At 35.0% G+C, this 26,606-nt stretch overlaps 2 protein-coding genes across 3 annotated transcripts; both read left to right on the top strand.

The window, feature by feature from the left end:
• Window positions 1–13,875: 13,875 nt before the first annotated feature.
• On the top strand, window positions 13,876–21,829 carry LOC145579959 (E3 ubiquitin-protein ligase XBAT32-like). Of its 2 annotated transcripts, XM_081637272.1 has the most exons (13): window positions 13,876–14,421; window positions 14,508–14,590; window positions 14,779–14,865; window positions 15,072–15,269; window positions 15,352–15,411; window positions 15,679–15,750; window positions 15,860–16,035; window positions 16,128–16,288; window positions 17,068–17,126; window positions 17,462–17,508; window positions 18,687–18,827; window positions 20,236–20,327; window positions 20,924–21,829. In XM_081637272.1, exons 4-13 carry the CDS (start codon window positions 15,075–15,077, stop codon window positions 21,451–21,453), a joined length of 1,533 nt encoding a protein of 510 aa, XP_081493398.1. In that variant the 5' UTR covers window positions 13,876–14,421; window positions 14,508–14,590; window positions 14,779–14,865; window positions 15,072–15,074; the 3' UTR covers window positions 21,454–21,829. The 2 variants fall into 2 exon arrangements, with proteins under 2 accessions (XP_081493398.1, XP_081493397.1); XM_081637271.1 differs by having other exon boundaries at window positions 13,876–14,590.
• A 1,378-nt stretch (window positions 21,830–23,207) lies between these two features.
• On the top strand, window positions 23,208–24,566 carry LOC145577667 (protein FAR1-RELATED SEQUENCE 5-like). The gene has a single exon (XM_081635143.1). It carries the CDS (start codon window positions 23,208–23,210, stop codon window positions 24,564–24,566), a length of 1,359 nt encoding a protein of 452 aa, XP_081491269.1.
• The last annotated feature ends 2,040 nt before the right edge of the window (window positions 24,567–26,606 follow it).

The following is a 26,606-nucleotide window of genomic DNA, read 5'->3' on the forward strand; positions in this document are numbered from 1 at the left end:
TTTTGTTTTGAGAACTTGTTATAATATAAGAATTTGATGCCATTTCGAGCAATATTATATGTGTTAATTAAAGTTGATCAACAATAGTCAGTCGTGAAAAGGGCAGGATTGGACAATTCTAAAAATGTATTTTTACTTTTTTAGTTCAAAAACTAAGTCGATCGGCCCAAAAAGCCCTAAGCTAAAAACCCTCTTTGACACGATAATAATCCTAACACAATAGTTTCGTAATAATGTAAACATATAAATATAAAAGATCACTCGTAATATGTTACGTACTTGAGGTACCTAAGCATTTAGAAAGTCAAGTGAGTATTCAGATCCACTAGTCATAGAAAATAACTATAACAAGTCAAGTGAGTATTCGAATCCACTAGTCATAGACGATAACCATAACGTCGTAGGTTCTTTTTGACATTATTAGATTATATTTAGCAAATCAACAATAGAAAATATAACTAAATCCTTAATGAGTCAATTTTCAAAGATCAAAGACAAGGAGTTATTGGCCTATTGCTATTGCTATTCTACTTGTAGGTTGAAGGTAGTTAAGACATTGAACACGACGTATTCAAGTACAATCTTCTAGTAGCCTAGTCTCCATGCTAGCTGTAGTTTAAAGCTTGTTGTAGTAACTTTAACCATTTTCACCTCCTTCCTCGCATCATTAACTCGACGCGTAATATGCCACAACAAATACTCACCTCTCTCCTAATTAATGAATTATTATGCCAAGTCCAATCTTTATGGTTGTTTGATTGGGTAGAAAAACAAAATACATTACTTGCTCATAATTCATGTAAATATGTAAAGAGTAGGGTTTTATTATATGTTACAAGTCAAATGGGCTAAAGATTTAAGTTGTACTCGACAATTCATAAGCCTTATGAAGTTTAGTAGTTTAATTAAATTAGCTAGTTACCTTATGAATTGTAGAAACTATCTAGTAATTAGTAAATGTGACTATTTCTAAACGGATCGATAAAGGTAATAGAAAAGTTTTGATTTCATAATATGGAGGATACATCTAATGTAAGTATATAGGAAAGAAACTTGACAATTATACTGTTTAGAAAAATGTATGTAACGTGGATTACATATTTAGTACTCCGTAGTAACTACTACAAAACAATATTAAATTTCCTTTTTTTTTTTGGTGTCTTAGTAGTTAGTAATCTTAGGACATGTTCTGATTTACTAAACTAGACTGAACTGAATTGAACTGAACTTAATTAATTGAAGCTGAACTGAACTGAAATGAATTGCTTATGAGAGAAGGAATTTAGGAACTGAGCTGAACTGATTGGAGCTGAACTGAAATGAACTGAACTGAACTGAAATTAACCTGAAGAGAACAGACTCTTAAATCATATACCAAGTACGCAGTACCACTACTATTATTGGAGATTTGGAGTATTGGTACAATGGGTCAATGGCACTAATGCACTATAAGAATGCATGAGCATTATGCATTTATGCCATTATGTACTTTTTTTTTTCTAATTTTGGATGAGCATATTGTAGTACGTGTGGTGTAATATATTAATCCTAGTAGTTTGTAATTTAATTTTACTGAATACTTGACTTTCTTCTGCCTCATTTTCTGCCGATCAATTCGAAGAACTAGCAGATCCCAACTCCCTAGTATTAAGACGCATGTTTTGGTATCAATGCATGCCATCAATTTCGCCAACCTTAAAAATAGCATGGGTAGAAATACTATAAGAGCCCTCACCCTCGATCTACCCCCTTTTTTTTTGGTTTGGTAAGAAGAAGGATCCTACGGGACCGGAACTTCTCACAGGTTCTCCCAGCCCGGGATAGCAGGCTAAGCACTTTGGAAATGAGGGAGAAGGGTAAGAGAATCCCAACCCCCAAAGTGCCTCTAGTGAGGTTTGATCCCCCAACATCTTGGTTGTGAGATACAAACTTACCCACTAGCAAACCAAACTTAGCTTGGTGATCTACCCCATTTTTGTCATCCGATTATGATACATACTTTGTATGTACCAAATTCGTTACATTTACCTACCACAGTAGTTGATACAATATTAATTTACGAATGCATAACAAAATTACGCGACATACTTCGTTGTAAACAATATATTTAATTTAACTAAATAGACATACATAGCATATACACTTTTAGGCTCAACTCTAATATATTATGAAACCCTAAATGTAATCTCTCTAACTCTTTGTTTTTCCTAATTAATTTGACTTTTCATGCTTGAACTAATCTTAATTACGGAGTAGTATATATAATTAATTAATAGTCATAAGATATTGTTAAATTCATCTCAGTGAATATTTTTATAACAGTAATTTTGTATAAATTTGGTTAATATATAATAAAGATAGTGATAATTAAAGGTAAGTTTTGAAAACCGTGTGAAACTAAAACAAGAACTACAAAGAGAGACGGAGGGAGTATTTTGTACTCCATATTTTTAAGTTGTTAATAAATGCATGTAAGACATAACAATGCATATTATCAATGTTTGAATGTTTGATTTATGCTTAATTGAAAAAAAAGGTATAGCTAGCTAAAAGCCTAAGTATTATTGAAAAGACGATAGCTAATTTACTTTAGATAAATACATTTGGAGAAACACCGTAAAAGTTGAAATTTTTAACCTATCAATTGTCGCATGATTTTATCATTCAGTTTAATTTAATTAGCTTAGTTTTTTGGGTTAATTATTGTTTTCAGATCTTTATTGTTTTTATTCCTACTCGTAATATGAATGGAGGAAGACTTGACCCAAGAAATTTACGAGTAGTATTTTAGCTGTTCTAATAGTACATATGAACGATTGGAGAGTGTGCTTTAAGGTGGCTGCTAAATTGATCTTACAACTTAAGCATACCCTTGAGCAATAATCAGTTGTTTTGAATGGGGCTAAGTATGTCACCAACTTCTTTTTGACCAACTTTTAGTAATAATATGTTTGCCAAGCAATTCAATCTAAGGAATTAATATGCAAGAAAGGAATGATGTCCCAATATATCATCCATCCCATCCCAAGTTAGGGCTAATTAATAGTGTAATATTCATAACACTCTGACAATGAAACGTCATAACTTCAATATTATTATGAATTTTTCATCTAAACTTGCCCAACCTAAGCTTATTTTGATTCAATTCAAGTCTTTATCTTTTTAGCTCAAAATTATGGTAAAAATAGTTGGATTGAAAGAGAGAATTTCTTTATTTATGATATTGCAAGACAAGTTAATGTTAAAAATACAAAATTTAGGATTAATTAAAACTAACACATGACCATGTTGGCATGGCCTAGCTAGCTAGGTTTTCAATTGGCCTAGTTAGGTTGGACTCACTCTAATTTCAATTAAATTGAGGACAAAACTGACCCAAAATATGGATTTCAACGATTGCGAGTTAATCTCCGATTGTCAAAACTAACTGTGCTAAGTTTGATGGCTTAATTACTATGACGTAGCCTAACATGTAATGTAAACACCTTTATTGGTTATAATAAAAGAATATCGATTAATTTAATTGGTAGTCATGCTCGCTCATCAACATATATAGATTTTAGACATCATCATTCAATTTTTATTTATATTTTGGTTTATAAAAGGAGTTAATTAATATAGTATAATATACTACTTTGAGTAATATCAATTGTTTGTTTACAATGGGAAAAGAGGATTTGTACTTGTAACCTAATTTATTCATCAATGGGTCAATATGCATTATTATTAATTTTCCACGTTTAAGGATTTGCTTCATAGTTACATCCTGTATGTAAGACTCAAGTTTAACGTAGAAAAAGAGTAGCACCAAAGTCAAGAAAATCCTAACACTAGAATATCAAGCAAGTAAGCCATATTGAGATCTTCGATAAATAAGTAATTAATTAAGGAAAACGGAGATGTAACATCAAACCACGACACTAATAAAGCCGTTAAGAAGTATTTTAGTAACATTGGGCATAACAAAATGTGCATAAATTTTACTAAAATTTCGTAATTAGTGGTTTTGGATAAGCATTATTATAATTAAGTATATAATTATAGTGTTAAATCTGTTAATCACCCCTTAATCAGTTTGAAGTTATTTAGCAAATTATTCCGATGGATATTACGAATATGACTTGTATAAAAATAGTTGTGTCTTCTGAATTATCACTCAATTTTAATTAAGAATTTGTATAAGTTAACTTAATTTTTTTTCTATATATCTGCGTAGAATTAATTCTCGATGGATGAAGTACAAAGTAAAAAAATCAAATCGAACGTACAAAAACGTTTTAATAATTAAAACTTAAATCTATAATTGGTTAGTGCATATTATTGCCATATCTTTGAACATGTTCATGAAATCATGAATAGTATGAAAACCAAGTGTCCTACTTAAACCTAAGAGTCCAAAAGTAAACGCAGCTATGATTTTATTTGACATTGCTTAATTTGCTGCAAATTATCAGTTATGTGTACCTAATCTAAACAACTCTACGTATACCAATATAAAATTTCAAAAGACAAGATTTGAAAATGAGTCAATAATCTTTGTATCGAGATCCAACCGCAAAATCGCTTTACTATCAAATTAATCATATACACGTTTATTTCAGACATTAGTATATAATATTTGGTTTTACACTTAGCTAAAGAACTATTGTCAATTGTCATATGAATATTTAAATTGTATGATAAATTGATAACCAAACACTCCAAAAGACTTTGATTCTCTGCGTTCTTACATGTGGAAACCTTCGTTGGTTCATAGGTATTTTGATTCTCCTACGGTGTCCCACATTCTGTCTGCGGAACGCCCTCAGCAGCCGATGGATGATTTTATTTATTGGAACTTCACGCATGATGGACGCTTCTCTACGAAGTATGCTTACGCTCTGGTGGTCAGACTTTCGATGGAGGGTATTGTCAGCCAGCCTGTTTCGGAGGCTTGGTGGAGACAACTATGGGGTATGGCTATTCTTCCGAAATTGAAGAACTTTTATTGGAAACTTCTCCATAACGCTCTGCCTCTTTCGTCCACTCTTAGCAGCCGAGGCGTGCTGGTTAATCCAATTTGTGTTTTCTGTTAGGTGTATCTTGAAACGACTTCTCATCTTTTTCGGAAATTGCTCGTTTGTCCGTCACCTTCTCACCTGCAAGTTTCTCAGCTGGGGTGGACTGGCTTTTTATGGAAAGCCTGTTGAGTTGTGGTTCTCTAATGTAGTTAATGAGTTCAGATTTCTTAAGAACTGGAGGGGTTTGCGTTCTTTTTTGTATCTTTTATGGGCTGTTTGGTTGACTCGTAATCACTTTATCTTTAGGCACGCCTTGTACTCTCCGGCTACGATTTTCGATCTTGCAGACAAGTGGCTCTCTCGTGGTGATCAGGCTGGGATGTTCTCTCTTCAACATTCTTCTCAGCAGGTTCGAGTCTCTTCTGCTGTGCCTCGTCGGCTGTCTTCAAGGGGACTCGGGTGCTCATTTATAGGTTTGTCTAGTTTTGGACGGTGCTTGGAATGCTCGGGACAATTCCGCATGAGCAGGTTAGACTTTCCGTATGATCGATTCAGCTGAGGTATTAGGAGGTGATGCTAGAGCTTGTATCGCAATGTCTGCTCTCCAGGCTGAACTTCAAGCTTGTTTATGGGGCCTTCAAGTGGCTATGCACAAGGGATTCTTTGCCTTTTTATTTATACTGACTGCGCCAACCTGGTGTCTCTCATTAGTCGTGACTGCTCAGAGGATATTTCTTGTTTATGGTTCACGAGTGGTATTCGACGTTTTCTCTTGGATTTTTCTGCCTGCAGGATTACTAAGGTGCCTCGAGATTGGGTAGAACCTGCTCACTGGTTGGGTAAGAATGAAGGCTCGATAACGTAGGATTTTGTTTTGGTCTTTCTGATATGTGCTTGTTGTTCTTTTGTTTTTAAGTCACTCTTGTCACAAAAAAAAAAAAAAAAAAAAAAAAAAAAAAAAAACTCCAAAAGAGGACACATAAATTCATAATTCAAGCATATACATACTGTACATTCTGTAAAATCCATGCATATTTCCATTTGTATTTTACGCGATTATTTAAATTCATGTAGTGATTATAATTTCTTCAATTAAAATATGTTCTAACGTATAATGAAAAATCTAATTGAATCGAGACTAACAAGATTTTACATATAATATTTTAACTCATACTCCACTATATATATAAATTATCAAATACTGTACATTCAAGATTATTATGAATGAAAGGTGAGAAAAAATCTACGAAAGGAGAGACGCGTACTGTGTCCTATGATGAGTATGAGAGGTTGTTGTAAGATGTCAACAGGTTTTAGTTGACACTTAATAAAATTGTGGAGGACGATACCAGGGATATATATGTGAAGTTTATGATCAAATCTCATTTTTACTCTTTACATACAAAAATAAAATGTACTGCATGCAAATACAATGAAGCGTGTAGAAAAGAATAGTTTTAATTAAAAAGAAAAGCTTTAGATAAATTATACTCCGTAAGATGTATAATTGTACTGTATAGTATAATTTGCACTCTAAGTGAAGACACACTTGGAACAAATATAGTCCTCAAAGTCAGAGTAAGCATATGGTGTACGACGTAACAGTCTTAAATTTTGCAATCCCAACTTTAGAGTTAATAAGCCTAATTTTATAATATTTCCACATTCTCCGGATCAGACCTATGCATTTTTCAACTCTATTTTTTAAAAAATAAATTTAGTTTTACAATCTCTATGATCTACAAACATAATTACTGGTATATCCATTAAAAAATAAAAAACTAAAATATTATCCATATCATATACGTGTTAATTTTACAATTTGTAACTCAAAATTCAAGTTCAACGTACTTTTCTATATCCACAAATTTTTACATGCGGCTTGTTATACCGTATGACAGGAGCTACTTGAATTTCTCGATCAGGGGTTACTTGAATTTTCGGGGTTACTTGAGTTTCTCGGTCAGGGGTTACTCGAGTTTCCGAGGTTACTTGACTTTTGGTCAGGGGTTACTCGAGTTTTCGGGGTTACTTGAGTTTCTCGGTCAGGGTTTACTCGAGTTTTTCGATCAGGGGTTACTCAAGTTGTCGGAGTTAGTTACTCGAGTTTCTCGGTGAGGGGTTACTCGAGTTTTCGGGGTTAGTTAAGTTTCTCGGTCAGGGGTTACTCGAATTTTTCGATCAGGGGTTACTCAAGTTTCTTGATCAGGGGTTACTCTGGTCACAATTTTTTGAATGCGGCCTGATCGAGAAACTCGAGTAACCCCTGACTAAGTAACCTTTAATCGAGTGAACCCCTCAAGTAACCCCTGTCTGAACCCCTCAAGTAACCCCTGACCAAGTAACTCAAGTAACCCCTGACTGAAAAACTCAAATAACCCCTTACTGAAAAACTCAGGTAACCCCTAACAAAAAAACTCGAGCAACCCCTGCCGCATGGTATGGCCTGCTGCACCAAAAAATTGTTGTTCTATATCTTATAGCACAAAGAATGCATGGAAGAAGAAATTTTTGTAAAAATTGAGGCAGTTTCATACTAGCCATATCTGAGAATCTCTTTTGATTTCGCCTAAAGTCACAAATCTAGTTGTTAGCAATATTATTTATGTGAAAAAATAAGTAATAAGGAAATATTTTAGTTGCATAAATGTCCGCATGCTATTAAAAATAGTTTTACAAAAACATTAATGGGCGCAAGTAAGTAAACAAACATTTTTAGGGGTATAGAACTAAATCCACACTATTAATTAAAGGTTACTAGCCCTGTTCTTTCGAGCTGTTGTACATGGTCTCATCTGCTTTGCTAAAATTTGTTCTTGTTAAGCTTTGCTCTAACTATTAATTAATAATCTACTCTGCTCTAGTGCTCTACTGATACCTGTTCTGCAGTGCTAACACTTGCTCTGCTCTGTTAAACTCTATTCTACTCTACTTAGAAACTCCAAAAAAAAAAAAAAAAAAAAACAGGGCTTTAAACTTCTTAATAGGTAAGAATATGCATGAGCTATTATCAAAAAATGAATAGATGGTCCTTTAGCTTCAAAAGTACTTTCTATAATAACTACAAATATAAATTTGTTTGTCTAATAAATGGGGAGTTGGGAGATAGCTCAATGTTAGTTAATGTAATTACCATATGTCCAATAATTTGTTTGATTAGTCTTGTTTGTGCGAAAGTGATATGTCTATATAGAATTTTTTTTTGTAACACAAAGAAAAGATAGAATATGAAATTGGAAAGCTTTCTAATGTCAATGATTTTTTTTATTTTTTTTATTTTTTATTTTGTTAGTTAATGATATGTCTATATAGATAATAATGGGAAATGTGACTTTTATGGAATAATTGGAAAGCTTTCTATGTCAATTTATTTAAATAATGAAATTCTAGCTAGTTGTGTATGCTTTTCACTTCTGATTTTGGATTCGATTGAATATAAACCTTACATTGAACCCTTTTAATTATTATTATTATTATTATTATTATTATTATTATTATTATTATTATTATTATTATATCCATCTAAAATCATGATAATTGTAGACCCAAAACTTTTCAATATCATACAACGTATTAGACATCGACTTATATACTCCGTAGTTTTATTTCAAGACAAAGAGGTTATAAAACCTGAGGGACGTTTGGTTAACTTGATTTTGGTATGAGATATGGGTTTGGAATCAACAAAACCCATACCTATTGTTTGCTTTGTAAATTATAAGATTTAAAACCCATACCTCAAACCCCAAAGTATGGGGTTTTGAAACCCAAGAGGATAGGTGGGTATGGCTCAAACCCATACCTTAGGTTTTAAATTAAACAAATAAAAATCATTCCCAAGTAAATCCAAACAAGTGGTATCAAGTATGGAGTTCCAAACCCATACCACCTTGATTTCATTCCTCATTCCAAACCTATACCATTATATGAACAAAACACCTTAGATTTATATTAATGAAATATGTCATATTACTAAATTTACTATATTAGTTTAAGCAAAAAAAGAAACCCCCTCCAAATTAGAATACTATATAACTTGAATAGTTGATAAACTTGGTCTATAAAAAGTTATGATTGCTCTAAGGCCCAACAGCCCAGGTTTGATACCCAGTGGAGTTACGCATATTGGCCCAATAACCTGGTAAACACAATTTATCTAACTTTCGGTTCAGTTAAATACCCAATTATTGTCATCTTGCATGTAAATTGTAAAACCCAAATCAATCAATCAATCAATCAATAATCATCAATCAATAACTTATATACTGAAACACACCACAATGACAATGTCATATCCTGGTGTGTCCTCAATTTATTTATTTATTTATTTTTGAAAAAAAAAATATTTAAAAAACAAATCTTTTTCAATATATAAAGTATTAATTTCCTACAAAAGTACAGTAGAAGATTTGATGAATCTTTCCAAAATAAAATATCGTATATTGACAACTATAAACTTAAGCCAAAAAAAATCACTTTTTTTTTTTTTGACAAGAACAAATAATATTCTTAACATAATTTGTTATGGACTATTTTTGTAGGAAAGACATATTTTATACTATATTCGTTTAATACAATAAGATTATATAATTTTTTCTTGATTTTTGTTAATTATGTAATAAAAGTTACGAGTACAAGCTTAAATAATGAAATGCGAATATCAAATCATCAAATTATTATTATTATTATTATTATTATTATTATTATTATTATTATTATTATTTTTAATTTCCTTGAATAATTTATGAGTATAATTTCAATTAATTAGTAATCTACTATGAATATTTCAATAATACTTGAAAAGAACGACACATGTTAATTATTCTTAATGTGATTTTTCCTGTCATTTTTGTTGATTTTCAACATTCAATTGATATAAATATAACATACGAAAGTCAGAAAATCTAACATAGTGTTAATTTTAAAAATAAATATTGAAAAATTACCATGCATGGAACGAGACCTAATCTAGTACTCGTAAATGATACTCCGTACTAACACAGAGCTTTGATAATCACTCATCCACACCTTTACCCAAAAAAAGGAAAATTGGCAAAGAGGACCTTAATTAGACATCAACTCTTATGATTTTTTAGTCTAATATTTAGAGACTAGGCAATTGCGAGTAAAGGGGAGGACAAGGGAATCCCTACCCCCAAGTACCATCACTTGGCAAGGGCGAAGCTAGGAAATCAAATTCAGGGGGGCCGAGACTTTTATTAAGTAAAATAGTAATGTATAATTGTATATTTTGCGTTTTCTTATTGTAAAAGTTTTGTTTATGCACTAGTAGTCTAGTATTAATTAAATTTGACTAGTCCTCAAAAAAAAATGACTGTAATTTTTAATAGTTAATAATAATAATAAAAATGTAACTACGTAAGCTATGCACTTTAGGCAATTGAAATTATAGGAAAATTATAAAAGTAAGATTGAAATAATAACAGTAGGCAAAACTATAAGAGAAGCAGAATTTATAAAAATAAATAAATAAATGGGTTTTAAAAAAAATAAGCAATTGAGGCTTATAAGATTTGAACTTGGGTCTAGCCTTGGCAACTATAGGTGTACAACCATTAAGCTAGTAACTTAACATCACTCTATATAACTTTATAGAAATTAACCATTTATACTATTTATTTAGGGTTCTAGATTTAAAAATAAAGGGGTTAGTGATTGGGCCATGAGGGTCAGGTCTCCACCAGTCTCCCCCCACCCTCCCGCGTGGCTCCGCCCCTGTCACTTGGTATTCGAATTCCAAACCTCTAGCTAGAATATGAAGTAAGAACCTTATCAAGTGAGTCAACACTTTGTTAATGATAATCACTCCTATATAGTAATAATCGTACGTGACTTTTGAACTAAAGAGAAAAAGAAGGATGTACTTCATATTACAAATGAAAAGAAACTTAGTTTCTCCATTACAAACAATTATCTTAAATGAATTTAGATCGATTTCTTTGTAATTGTTATTACGGTGAAATATACTTCATGCTCAAAAGAGTATACGCTATTTAAAGATTGTAAGCAACTAAGCATGAAATTGATAGGGATAGGTACGTGTTTGTGTTAAAATTTGAAAGCATAAGCTACCTATCAAGGAGTCCAGTACTTTGCATACATTTGATGTATCTTTGACAAAGCAAATAGGTTAAAAGTTAATATTCTCATTAAAGATGATCCTATTCGTTAGATCTCAGAAAGTAATTGTCTTTAAATTATGTTTCATTCTGAAACCAATTAGCAATGGAATAGCTCCTCGTCAATTAGAAGGTTACCCCCAAGTACCATCACTTGCACTCTTTTAAAGATAATGCCTTTACTAACTATAATTAGAACTAGAGTGTGGTAAAGTACTGGTTGACCACCATGCCCCACGGAGTGAGCAAAATTAAGCATCTAAACGAGTAAGAGAAACTCAACATAGAATAATTAATAACAATAATAATAATTAATGCTACACTACTTGAACATAATATAAGGTCTAATCATTTCATAATGTCTAGCATTATCTATTAATTTAATCAAGTTGGACCGAACAGTCTGATTTCTGATGTTTTAATGCTAACTGATCGTGAAAAAGTTCACGTACACTACTAAGGTGGCACTTAATTAGTGTCCTGCCCAAAAGTTATTATATCTTTTGAAAAATGAATTCTTTTGCATTATATATGACTATTTAACAACAAAACTTATCACGTTAACATGTTTGGTTTTAACTTTCATTTTCAATAAAAGCTTCAAGGTCTTCTATTCAATAGGCAGCGGTGATGGTACGGAGTAATAAATTTAGACATATTTATTGCAAAAAATTTATGTCAATGTTCATGATAATGTTTGTCCAACAAGAATTCCGGCCTCAAAAACGAGATACATATATATTCATTAATCGTTGTTATCTATGTGTATTCATTTAATTATCGGCTAACAAGACTACAAGAGTTCCTTTAATGTACAAAATATTGAGTACTAGTCAAGTATTTAAAAAGATACTAATAAAGCAATAAGTGAGTTTTTGAGATGTGCAAAATGTAATCCAATTCATCTTTTGTTCTCTATTTTTTGTTCTTGACATGAATCATGATATCATAGCACCTCTGAAAAAAACTGACTTTTTTGGAAGGTAAATATTGGTATCTAGCTTATACTTGCTAATTAAAAGAGTAACTCTCACTCTTTTTTAAAAAACTATTGGGAGTACCTTATAAGATAATTCATTTAATTAATCATCAAAATGTACTACAAGTAGGGATTGTTTTGAGTTACAAATGTTAATAGTGACGCACAAGACCAAACTAATTTAGCATGGATTTGAAGTAAAGCGCAAATGAGAGCTTAGATTATGGGCCAAATTTAACATTTAAATCTCAAAATTTTGTCAAACGGTTGCGTTAATCAGACCATATTTTGTATAGGATAGTTATTTTAAAAATTAAAAGTTCTAAAACATGATTCTTTATAAATAGAATTAGGAAAAATTAGAAATAATAATCCCAACTTTCATCAAGTTTGGCAGAATTATCCCAATTTTGAATTATACTGGAATAATCCGAACTTTGGGAGGTGTTGATTTTCTTCAATCCCAAAAACCGGTGACCGGTTGAATAGGTTATTTATTTATTTTTTTAAATGTGACATGTGTCACAAGTTAATTGGTTAATAAAAATTTAATAAATAAAACAACAAAATAAAAAAAATCAGAAAACCCCGAATCCGACCACCAGCTACGGACGCCGACCACCAGCCATGAAATCCGGCCACCAGCCACAAAATTCAGCCACCAGCCACAAAATCCGGCGAAACCCCTTTTTCATTTTCTTACTCCTCTCAATTCCTCCAGCCACGAACTCCGCATTTTCTCACTCCTCTCAATTCCGACCGGCATACCGGTCACGAACTCACTTGAAACCCCTCCCCTACTCCCGGAAACATCTAACCCACCCCTGAATTTGCAGATCTCCCTTGAATTTTCGATTCGGGGTAAGGTGGGCCGATGGGGAAGGAGAGGCTAGCTGGTGTTTTGTGATTTTTGGGTTTTTTTTTAATTTTTATTTTTTTAATTTTTGGACCAATCAGGACTTGACATGTGTCAAGTGACCTGATATAATAGGTCATTGACTTTTGTTGACCGGTCAGGGATTGAAGAAAATCAACACCCCCAAAGTTCGGATTATTCCAGTATAAAAGTTGGAATTATTCTGCCAAAATATAAAAGTTGGGATTATTATTTCTAATTTTTCCATAGAATTATTGTAAACAAATAGCATTTTCTCATAGTTTTACTTAATGCAATGAATTAGTGATGGTTGTCTAGGAGAAAAAGTGGATAGATAACAATATGGATATATAAGTCCTATTCCTTAAAACAATACTCCGTATCATCTAAAACTGATAGACTTTAATGTGGGTACTTAAATTATACTCTATACTTTTACGGAGTAATAATTTTGTTATAAAGACATACCCTTTAAATAATTTGTTTAATCCATATAAACTATTTAAGTATACATTTGAAAATTACACGACCTCAATGTTAAGTCTCGTTTAATTAACGAATACTAACTACTATATCTTATTTAGTCTAGTTATTAAATGTTTTATTATGGTAAGTACAAGATCAAATTCCCCCTCAGATTAATTTTCTACTCCGTATTTTTACACCAAAATCTGTTTTCATTATCCAATTGCTCAAAGTAAGCTGAAGGACACGAAGAAGAAAGCAACATCCAAACTACCAACGTTGACTAACACACAATGTGTGAAATTTAGGGATTTTTTTTTTCTTTTTTCTTTTTTTTTTTGTAAATCCCAAAAATCCAATCATCAATCATCAACACACGCTTTTCGGTGCAGGCGTTTGTTGGATTGATTATTACTTGTATTTCAGTAAAAAAAAAATCGCACATCTTTGTTCATTCTCTCTCCTCAATTTCTTATGAACATTCCTTTTTTCTTGTCCAAATATATTTGACATGTTTTGCTTCTTTTGCAAAATAATAATAATTGATTTGATTAATCGTGTGAATGTTTTGTATTAATAATTAGTAGACAAAAGGCATCATTTTGCTTCAATTTTGTTTAGTGTTTCTTTTTTTATTTTTATTTTTTAGGGACAATTACACCTTATTTCCATTGGATTTGAGGTGGACGTCCTATCTTTGTAGAGTGTTGAATTTCCCCCTTTATTCCGGGCTCTTTCTTCAAGAAAACAATAGCCCATTTTGCAAAATTTGTTCTTTTCTTCTTTTTCTTAAAGAATTTATAAATGGGTATATAGTATATTCATCAATTTACAATTTTTTGTGGGTGTTTGAGGTGACAGTTGAGGTGATTATTTCTGGTTGGATATTGGGTGAATTATGATGATTGGTTTGTTGGGTATTAGGGTTCTAAGATTTTGATCCCTATACGAAGAATTTTGGTGGGTATTGCTCAGTTTTTGATAATTTGGAGGAGAATTGAGATGATTGGATTTTTGATTAATTTTATTTGGAAATTGAATACTAGGGTTCAAAGATTTTGATCCCAATATGAGGCATTTTGGTAGGTGTTACTCAATTCTGATGATTTGAAGGAGAATTCTAAAATGGGTATGTAATCTTTTACTTCATGAAATGAAACCATATGTTATACTTCGTATTTGTTTAATGGGTTATTTTATTTTAATGATTTGGTTTGTTTGATTGTCAAAGAAATCGTCTATATTTGGGTAAGAATTTTGAGTTGCCTATTATTTTTGGTTGTGAATTGTGATGCATCTATACATATTGTATTACAGGGATTCAAATTGAAGAGAGATCAGCAGTAATTTTTGGTCGTTACACCAAACAATCTCGTACCTAGATGTAAAAAAAACAGTTCGTTGGTGAGTTGTTAGTTGCTTGTAGAAAATAAGGAGGCAGAATTACTTGTACTTTGTTTATGTTATCCAAATTCTGGGATTCTGGGATATTTTAATGATGAAGAACAAGAATAAGAATAATACTTATTGTTCTTAGCAACCTAAGGTGAAGGAGGAGGAGGAATTGGTGGTTTGGGAGTAATTTAGTTTATAATCTTCTCCTTCTCCAGGCAATGAAGTTCTTAAGCATTGTTGGGAATTCTTTAGGCTGCTCTGCTTCAGGAGAACGCCTGGTTTCGGCTGCTAGAGATGGTGATTTACAGGAAGCCAAAGCGTTATTGGAGTACAATCCTCGTCTTGTGAGGTATTCGACTTTTGGTGTTAGGAACTCCCCTTTGCATTACTCTGCAGCTCAGGGCCACCATGAGGTAATTGATTGCCTCTCTTGTAAATTCTTGTGTGCTTTTTAAATATGCAAGTGTTTGAGACTTTGGTTGATTTGATGCTTAGATTGTTACTCTTCTGCTCGAGACTGGTGTTGATATCAATCTTAGGAATTATCGTGGCCAGGTAACTGCATTATCTATGATTATTATCATACTCTTTAATCAGTTGTAATTCTCAATAGTCAATAGATTGTATGGAATATCATTTCAACTTGCTTGTGAGGATCCTACATGCCAGTTCTGTAGGGAAGAATCCTGGTTATCATTTTTTTCATTATGTCAAAACTTAAAAAAAAAATGGCAGTATATAGTTTTTACAATGCGCAGTTATTCATGTTAGATTAGCTATTCAATCTTCTGTGCTGAAAAGAAAATACGATTTGATGTACAGACTGCTCTGATGCAAGCATGTCAGCATGGTCATTGGGAGGTTGTACAGACTCTGGTTCTTTTCAAAGCCAATGTATGTTCACTTCTTCTGCTTTAGGTTTTGGGAACTGAAACAGAATTAACTACTTTTAGGAGTGGGTGTATGCAAGTTAATTAATGCTCTGTAGTTATTTGAGATGTAGATTCACAGAGCAGATTATCTTAATGGGGGTACTGCTCTTCATCTAGCTGCTTTGAATGGGCATACTCGGTGTATTAGGCTCCTTCTTGCTGATTATATCCCTAGCATTTCTGTCACTTGGATTTTATTACAAAAGAAATCAAAAAATGAATATGGAAGCTCAGAGTTTAATGCAAGGTATTGTGGCTCAATAGTGCCTTCATCTTCTTGTTACTTTTCCAAACATGAATATACTTTATTGATTTCTGTGTTCTGCTTTCCTGGACCAGTGCCCTCCGCCAAGTAATTAATAAACCTGCGGATGGAGGGATCACAGCACTTCATATGGCTGCCTTGAATGGGCATTTTGAAACTGTCCGTCTACTTTTGGATCTTGGAGCTTCTGTTAGTGAAATAACTGTGGAAGATGGGACTACAATTGATCTCATAGGTAAAGCTATCAGAACTCCTTGCTTTTTCTTCAACTATCGTTAAAATGTTTGTGCAATTTGTTACACAAGCCAAAGTCTGCAATTTATTTGCTGAATTGGATCTTAAGATTGATGTGATGTGATTGCTGGGTGAGGCAGGTGTAATAAACTGACCTTAGGAGGGACATTATGGCTAATCTAGTATTATTATGTTAATAGTCTTCAGATTATTATAAATAGAGAGAGATGAGGAAGGAGGAGGCCAGCAGATTGTGGGTTGATTCCTAGGAGAGTTGTGGCCTCAAGTCACTATTTGGAGAGTGGTAGCATAAAGCTACCATTGTAAAAAATCTTTTGGCTTAATCTTAATCAAAGACTCAATCTTTCTTTCTAACTCTTCTCATTTCTTTGATAAATCTCGATTTGTGAGCTTGAATCCATTCCAGCAGGGGCCTTGGGTTCTGGGATACATGATTGAGACTTTTTTCATTCTATCAACTCATGCTTTGTTTCTTTGTTCAAGTGCTACAACTATATTTTTACTTAACTTAGAGTAGTGTGGCCTTCCACCTATAAATACATGTATTCCGTGACAGGTTACTTAAAGTACAACGATATGAAATTTCTGTCAGTCCTGCAGATCTTATGTAAAATGAAATAACAAAAGTTATTTAGTTCTTAATTGTACAATCTGATGTCTTAATTAGTTAATTGTGTATGCATAGCATCAAAGTTTAACCTGCATATGCTTTTCATAGTACTCATGTTTTCAACAAGTTGGGTTCAATTTATTTTGCAGGTGCAGGAAGCACTCCTCTGCATTATGCAGCTTGTGGTGGAAATCAACAGTGTTGTCAAGTAGGGTCCTTTATTCTAATTGAAATGTCTAATTTATGACATGTGCATCACAAGGGTTGTATCAATAGAAAGAGTGGAGAAAGATGATAAATATGAGTGTGGGAAAGGAGAAAAATAATTGAAGCCTTTGAAGCGAATGAGATGAAATAGGAGAGAGATACAAAATAAACAACTACTTATGGCTTGATATTCATTTTTTGTAAGAAAATTGGAAAATTTAAGAGGACGACACATTTACCATTGGCCCTTTGGGTTTGTGTACTAGGTATAGTTTTATTTTGATCTTGGCCACTGTAATCTGACTGATCTTCCGAATTAAACTTTCTATGTTTCAGCTTTTGGTTGCGAGAGGTGCCAGTCTGACAGCTGAAAATGCAAAAGGGTATGCGTTTTCTTTGCCATCAATGTTCTCATTGGTCTTGTGTTTTTACTACTTAAATACCTCAAAGCCACCTTTTTTTTCATCAAATAACAGTTATTGGTAATAAATTATAGCTAATTATACACGAATTATGAAGGAACTCCATTATCTATCTGTTATAAATGAAAACTTGTGTTGGTTGACCCCCCTCCCTCCCTTCTGAGGCTAGTATCATTACTCTATTATGATGATTAACGTGGCTAATACTTGTGATACAAGGAGAATATATATATTTTTTTTTAAAAAGTACTGAGGTTGACAAAGTCTAAGGTTATACCAAGGACACTCAAAGTTTTAAATATATCAGAATGGAAAGCCAAACGTCTGAAAGTTGTGACTTCAGAAGTTCAGAGTCACTTTCTAGTGACTACCTGCTGCCACTAAAGTTATTTTGTATATACACTATACCATTATGGCTTGATTAATAATGCAAAAATTGTTTTGTTGAATGTCTTGTAAGCGATCAATGTCGTCTGGTTATCTAGAATTTTCTTGAAAAGGACTAATAGCTGTCTGATCACTCATCTTTTTGGATAATACTCAATGAACCATGTTTCCCTTAGTTAATGCTTCTATGCATCATATGGGGTAATTCTGGCCGTAGATTTGATGCCTTTATATCTTTAGGGAGACTACAACCTCTTATGTTGCTTCATCTCCACGAGCACCTTCATTGATTAGCATAACTGTGTGTACTTTTGATCTTAAGTTCTTAACAACTCTTTGTTTCAATGCTGTACACTTGAATTAAGATCTAAAGAATGCTAATGGAATGAGGCTTCCATCTTATCTTTGTTGTCTTTATCTGTTGGTCTAATGGTTCGTATCAGAAATAGTCTTATGCTCTTTGACTTTAGTGACTATGAAAAATAATTAAAATATAAAATTTTCCCTTGAGGCACAGTTTACAGCTTAATGCAGGCTCTTATATATTAATTTGGTGGCTCTATCTTGAAGCTACATTTTGGAGATCACATATCGTATGTTAAATACTTTTAATAACTTAATCTCTTGACTTGTTAAATGTTGCATGTGCGTATTATGAAAACCTTGTGAATGTGAGTCGGTTTTTGCACACAATCTTGTTTACTCAATAAACTAATTTTTTGTAAAATATTCCATTTTTCTGCATGTTGTAGATGGATTCCATTGATGGTTGCTCGTTCATGGCATAGAGATTCAATTCTAGAAATTCTTTCAACACCTCAAGACATCCTATTACCATCTATTCCTTCCCCTTTTCTGTCTCTTCCCCTGATGAGCATTATCAAAATTGCAAGGTAAGCAAACTTCTGTTTTGGCTTGGGGGTGCATTTCTAACTTTTAGGGCTGTGATTTGGTAATTCTTTCGATCTGGTAGGAGTCTAGAAAATCCTTATGGTACAAGATCATATTTTTTGACTGTTAGCTTTGTACTTACATTAGCTTGATCTTGCCTTGTACTAGAGGGCTATGCAGGAAACAACCTGCATCACAATTTTAAACCCCCTATCCTGATTCAGGCATTAGTTAGACTATTATGGCTGTTTCCAGATGCTTAGAAGTTTAGGGCATAGAGGGGCTAGAATGTGACTTGCTTCTAAGGATATTTGAGTCATTTTTGTGAAACACGCTAGTCAATTTTGATGAAGTAATTAGTAAATGAGGAATTAATAACATTTGTTGACCGCTTATGGACTTTTCAGCATCAGCTGTTCATTACATTTACAGAAGATATGGTCTGGCGGAATTCATTGAATAATATTTTAATAAGAAGATTTTGTTGAGTTAGTAATTTAGTACTCTTTATCAATGTGTAGGTTACTTGAATATTTCTCTTCATAGGTTGGAGATTATCTCAATATCTTGCAAGTTGAATTTGTAAAACTTCCTTCATTAGTGAACATACCCAATTTATTGTCTTGATAAGTATTACATTGCCTCTTTCTTACTCCGTACATGACATGCATATCCCTCATGTACGCTAATGTTGTATTTGAGTATTTCCAATGAACCATTCCTGTTTTTGGCCTGTTTGAATTGTTGGCGTGACGTGCTTTATGTAATTTGAACAAGCAGAGCTGCAGAGGGATAAAAATATATCGACTATTCCTCAAACAGTTGAGCTAACAGGGTAATTATTAGATACCACACGGTCTGTTGCTATTAACCAACTTGAAACCAATTAACTGTTCCCATAACCATCCTTAATCCTAATCACCCCCACCCTCCCCCTTAAACTCTTCTGTGTCTTTGATAACTTCTGCTGATTGAGTGATTGTAATTAGTGGAATTGACAGACTGGGGTGCGATTTTAGTGTCAAATATTGTTTACACATTTGAAACTAGATCTTAGTATGCATTAACTGTGAAAAGCAACATCAATAATAAAGAAAATGGAAGCAGAAGTAAATAGGAAAACAAATTTTATACGGAGTAATAATGTTATAACTACTGAAAAGGTAATGGAACCAAAAGTAAATCAAGAGAGTTTCAAATACTAGTTGCATTGAAATCCATAAAGATTCTTAGTGAGAGCTCTTTTAACTACTACGTATTTCAACTTTTCAGATCTAGATACATGACCATGATTTCAGGCTAGTTCTGGATTTATCAACCCTGAACTTGGACAGTTTGTTCTCCTCTTCCTTAAATGATAGTTTATCTGAGGGCTAACTCATTCCCTTTCTTTCTCTTTGTGGTTCACAGAGACTGTGGTTGGCGAAATCCAGACTTGGTACCAGCATGCCAAGATCCTTGTGTGGTCTGTCTTGAAGGGAGGTGCACTGTGGCTTCCGAAGGTATAGCATCAAGTTTTATTTGCCTTTGTTGTTTCCAAAAGTTTTTTACCATTTGTTTTTCATTATTATTTGTTAACAGCTCTTTGAATCTTTGACCGGCATTCTACCATTCTAAATTCATTCTTAAGTAAAAATAAAATAAAATAAAATAAAATAGTCTTTACCTTCATCTTCATCTTAACCTGGCTTAAATACAATGAATTTAATGGATTGATGACATTAATCCATATTATTTGGTGAGAGCAGTGTGTATGAATTACTGGACAGTTGAACTTTGGTAAATGATTTGCATCTTAGAAAGCTAGACTAGTGATATGAGGATTTATGAGCTACATTAGACGCAACTTTGATTGACACTTTGGTGAAAGTCACCACCTTGTACATATGCTCTAAGAGCAATCGTGAATGACTGAACGTAGACAATCCATGTTTTATTTTCTGCTCATGGACTATCTTTTCTCTATTGATTTTTTTGTGGGAGTTCTATAAATTTTTGTATTACAAGCTTATATCTACATTATTATAAATCAAATTTGCATTAATTTTGTCCCTGGGAAAGAACCTGTGAACATCAATGTAATATACGTTCTGTACAGGTTGTGGTCATGAGTTTTGTGCTCGTTGTGCGTTATACCTTTGCACCATGAACTGCTCCTCGACTGTTGCCAAAGGTCCTCCAGGCTCAATCCCATGTCCACTATGCAGGCATGGCATTGTCTCATTTGTAAAACTACCCGGTACAAGATCCATACCCAAGGAGATTGGGAGGACGAGCTTGTCATTGTCTTTTTGTGGGTGCTCATGTGAGAAAAACGAGCGTGCCTCTCTGACAATGCCTCTTTGCATGCCACCTCCCGTCTCTTCCACCTCCAGCCGAGTCTCCCCTTTAAGTTCCTCATTCCGTTCTTTGAGCTGTCAAAGGTTTCCATCAATGAAACTCAACTCTGGTTGCTGTATGGGAGGATCAGAGACTAGTCCCTCTATCATTGGAGGGTCCGTGAACCAGAGTTTAAGGAACCAGTTGGGTAGGTGCGGAAGAGTGAGATTACGTCGATCATCATCTCATTCCGAAGGCCGGAAATCTTGGTTTTGTTCTCTCAACCAATATGCTGCTGCTAGTAATTGATTCATCCTTCTTTTTGCTGGTTTCTCATCAGCATCAATATATTTAGAGCCAATCGACAAAGCACGGCCGCTCATCCTAGCCTGACACAGGCCCATGGTCAGCTGACTCAGCTCTAATCCTTTTTAATTTTTTCCTATTTCCTTACAGAGGCATGTCTTGTGCTCCTTTATTTTCCAGTTTTCTTGTATTAGTTGTATAGAAATTGATATTGTAATCCCCAAAATTCTAGAAAAATAGAAGGGAAAATATAAAAGATCATCTATATATATTCATATGTTGTAAATACTTGTATTGAATACTCCTTATGTAAAACTTATACAGTAAGACTGTAAGAGACATTGAGCTATATAAAAAAGACAAAATTTTGCTGTGTTTACTTCAATTTTTTGGATATTATACCACAAAATCCCTCAAAAGTAGAAATATTGAGCTTTTTCTGCTATAAATATTTTAAATTATTCCAGGAAATGTGTTATTTAACACCCACAAATTACTCAAAACGCCCGCAAAATTACAAAATAATTACGATATTACCCTTGACTCTATTTCTTACCCTCTTCAACTCTATTTCTTATCTTCCATCCCTTTCATAACTCTAACTCTCAAAACCGAGCTAAAGTAAACTCTACCACCACCGAACACCGCCACGGTTACCAGCATCAACACCACCGCCAGTACCACCAACACCCAACACCACTACCACCACTATCACCACCACCACCACCACCACCACCAGCACCACCACTATCGCCACCCGGTTACATGTCGGAGGCGGAAAGCAGGGTGTCCACCCCGCCGGACCCACTTGGTGAGGTAAATTTTTAATTTTTCTCGCCGAAAATGTACAAAACCGCCCGAAAATCCCGGTTTGCCCATGGTCAAAACGCCCAGGAAAAGCGGTTTGACCATGGTCAAACCGCCTAGGACAACCGGTTTACCGTGGTCAAAACGGGTTTTCTAGGCGGTTTGACCATGGTCAACCGCTTTTTCTGGGCGTTTTGACCATGGTCAAACCGCTTTTCCTGGGCGTTTTGACCATGGTCAAACCAGTTTTCTAGGGCGGTTTTGTACTTTTTTTTAAAAAAAAAATCTTTGCTTTAATTACTATTATTATTATTATTATTATTATTATTATTTCTATTATTATTATTTCTATTATTATTATTATTACTATTATTATTATTATTTCTAATATTTTTATTATTATTATTTCTATTATTATTATTATTATTATTATTATTATTATTATTGTTATTATTTCTACTACTATTATTGTTATTTTTATGATAAGTAGAATTAAGTTGTGATCATTGTTGTGATTATTATGTTTTTTATTTCCATTATTATCATGGTTATTATGCTAAATTTCATGTTATTTCTTTGTTTAGGCGTCATTGCCGGATTATGGGGGTGATGGAGTTGACTACAGTGCAGTCTTTATAACGTCAACGATGTTCCCAACTTTTGAAGAGGCCTTTGAATGGGCTCAAAACATCTCTATTGGTTGCGGCTTTTTCCTTACAAAGTCTTCGTATAAGACACAACGAGATGGTCGGCCGGTCAAGTATCTGAAGTGCGATCGTGCCCATAGAAATACAGCCGAAGACAGGGATATGGAGAATGCTGTACGAAAAAACACAAAAAGAAAGGGTATCAAATGTCCTTTTCGAATCAAGATCACATGTGTGGTAGATGATCTTGGGTGGCAAATAATTCCTGTATCTGGTTTGCATGGCATGCACAACCACCCTATGATGGTTTATCGAGAGGGTCATAGACAAGTGAGTGGTTTAAGTCCGGCTGCGAAGCAATTGGTTCGACAAATGAGTTCAGCATGTGAAAAACCTAGTAACATAATGGCAGCTGTGAAAGATGCGTATCCCAATGAGAACCCTAACATGAGGCACATCTATAATTTCAGAAGTCGTTTAAGGGTTGATGATAGTGAAGGGAGAGATGTCGTAAACCAGTTTCTTCACTTGGCCAACGAGCACAAGTACGTTAGTTGGGTAGCTGCTGACCCCGACACACGTGTTGTCACCCATGCCTTTATGGCACATCCAGAGATGGCGAATATGTTGCGGACTTATCCACATGTCATAGGGATGGATTCCACATACAAGACAAACAGGTACAACATGGCGTTCTTCGAGATTGTTGGGGTCACACCGACAAACCAAAACTTTTTGATCGGGTATGCTTTAATGAAGACAGAGTCTTATGAGAGTTACAAGTGGGTGTTGGAGAAATTGAAGCTGTATATGGGTTTTGAAGTGACTCCTACTGCGATTCTAACTGATCGAGAGTTGGGACTGTTGAAGGCGGTGAAAGAGGTATTCCCAGACACAGCTCACTTGTTATGTAGATGGCATATCAACAAAGATGTGTTGGCCAAGGTATATCATTTGTGTAAGAAAGATATGGTGTTAGCTGAGAAATTTAGAAATGGGAGGTGGTCAAAACTCATGAATGCAACAACTGAGGCTGAGTATGAATTTGAGTTGCGTCAAATGAGGGATACTTGGGGAAGATCATGGCGTACCGTTGTGGATTATGTGGAAAAAACTTGGCTTGTACACAAGGAGAAGTTTATCTTGGCATGGACGAATCAGGTGTTGCACTTTGGCAACGTGAACACGTGTAGGGTGGAGAGCCAACATTCTGTGCTTAAACAATGGCTCGGTAGTTCCAGAGGGTCGTTGGATTCAATATTCAGTCGTGTGCACCGCGCCACAGAGGGTCTGCTTATTGGAATTCGTCATCATTTGGAGGACTCCAGACGACGAATTGGAGTGGAGTATAGGGGCATGCCGTTGCACAATCTCAGTGGCCATATGTCCTTCCACGGTCTCAAAATTCTGAAGCATGAGGTGACTAGGATGAAAGAGTTATCTGATGATGTGTACGAACGATGTGGTTGTGCGTTGTTGATGACACACGGCCTACCATGTGCTTGTACCATATATACCTCGATTCAGGGTGGCACGGGTTTATATTTGGATCAGGTCCATCCTTTTTGGAAGACTCTCGTCATTGGGGATGGTGTAGGCATTCATACTTTTGCTGATGAGTCGGAACAGGACACTGCACAATTTAGATCCCTAGTTGATTAGGTTCTACAACGCGACCCCGGTTTTGTGCGGAGTGTGAACCGAGTGTTGTTTGCGGAGCTTCACCCTGAAGAAGGAGATTACGAAGAACCTGAGATAAACGAGACAACCAGGGGTCGACCACAAGGCCAGCAGTGGTCCTCGTCTACTAGACGGGATGCAAGTGGGTTCGAGCACATTCCGAGCAGTCGTAGTCGTGGTCGCGCTCGTGGGCGAAGTCGTGGTAGAAGCAGGGGTCGTTCTACATCCAGCTCCGGTCGTGGAATATCAAATGAATCTGTAAACATGAGGACGCCACCTGGTATAAATTGTTATTATTATTAATATTTTTGTACATTACGTAATGAATGGCGAATATGTAATTAATGCGTTGATGATGTATTTACAGGTAATCAGATGAACATCGACGAGTTTTTGTACGTCGATTGGTTTCCAAATGTCATGTTGCCGTATTTGGAAGGATGGGTAGACCCTATCGGTGATGGCAACTGCGGATTTCGTTGTGTTGCAGAATTCTTTTGGGGTAACCAGGAGGAATGGATATTGGCCAGGACTGTGATTGCGAATGAGATAACCAGGCATCCTAACGTCTACTCTCACATTTACAGTGATCAATTGGAAAATGAGGTTCGTCGTATCACGTGGACTGGTGGTAGGTGCACAAGCGACCATTGGATGGCAGTGTTTCAAGACTTGTTCCCGATCGCAAATCTGTTCAACGCTGTCATTATGCTATTCGGTACAGGCATTGATGGTGTAGGTGTGTATCCATGCATCACTGTGTTACCGTGGAGTGCCCCGTCCACTTCCACGGGCCCGAGTAGGGAGCTTGCACTACTAACGGTGGGGAACTATCACTACGTGCGGTTGCAAATGTCTCCTAATTTCCCTGTTCCCCCAATAGCCGGATTTTGGTATGACGTTCGTGAATTTAGCGTCCAAGATTGGGACCAACGATATGCAAGTAGGATAGCAACATGGCATAATATTAATAGAAATTCTACTTGTAATTAAAAACGCAATTTAAATTCCAGTTTTAATTAGTTTTTAATTACAATTTTAGTTATAATTAAAAATTACATTAAATTCTATTACATTCTCATCATTGCATCCCACGCCGCAATAAGCTCCTGGGCCTCAACCACTGTTGGGGTGACCTCACCGCCCGTGTCTGCAATGAATCGCCGAATCACATGCATGGAACGACCCATCCACTGCAAAATACAAAGCAAATAATCATAACGTATAATATTTTTTACAATAATAAAATAATACAATGATGCACTTCATAAAATACTTACGTAATCAGTGTTCGTCCTCTCTGGAACTGCCGGAGGGGCTAGTTCCGCAGTATCGCAGATAAGCCGAGGATGGGAGTACGTAAAAAACCATGGCAAATAGTCAGGTGAGCATGTGGGAATCTCATCTAGTAGAGGTGGATGGACATGCAAGCCGAGACAGCAGCTCCCAGGACCGAACTTCTTCCATAAGACCTGACCCCGAAAAGTGACGTTGTACGACCGGACATTAGCAGGTCTATACGCCTCGTCAGGGACAAAACCAGGGAGCGGTATCCCCTGCACGTGACCAAGTTGCCGTAAGACCCTGTCTGGGTTATACGGCTCGACGATGTCCCGACACTGTATACAGGCCATGTAAGTGGTCCTCGGGACGTCCTGCGCAGGGGTGAGAGAGTAGGGCCGCCAGTTAACCTGCATATGCAATAACAATAAGAATGTTACGTTACATGACAACACGTTAAACAATATTACACATTTAATAAAACAATAACCATACCTCAGCATCAGTCATCTGATCAAGTCGGGCCCGAAATGATGCGAGTCGGTGCTCATCCCTGGACTGTGCTCTAGTATCCCACATCGAGGCACGAGCCTCACCAGGCTGTACCACCAAAGCTCCCTGACATGGCCGAAAGGATGGGAAGTACTCATATATCCATGCCTGGAGAAGCGTGAGACAACCACCAATGGCCTTACACTCAACACGGGAGGCGATACCCAACTGACGATAAAGGAAAGCAAG

The sequence above is a fragment of the Chenopodium album genome, chromosome 14 (assembly GCF_948465745.1).
Source record: "Chenopodium album chromosome 14, dcCheAlbu1.1, whole genome shotgun sequence".
Lineage (NCBI taxonomy): Eukaryota > Viridiplantae > Streptophyta > Magnoliopsida > Caryophyllales > Amaranthaceae > Chenopodium > Chenopodium album.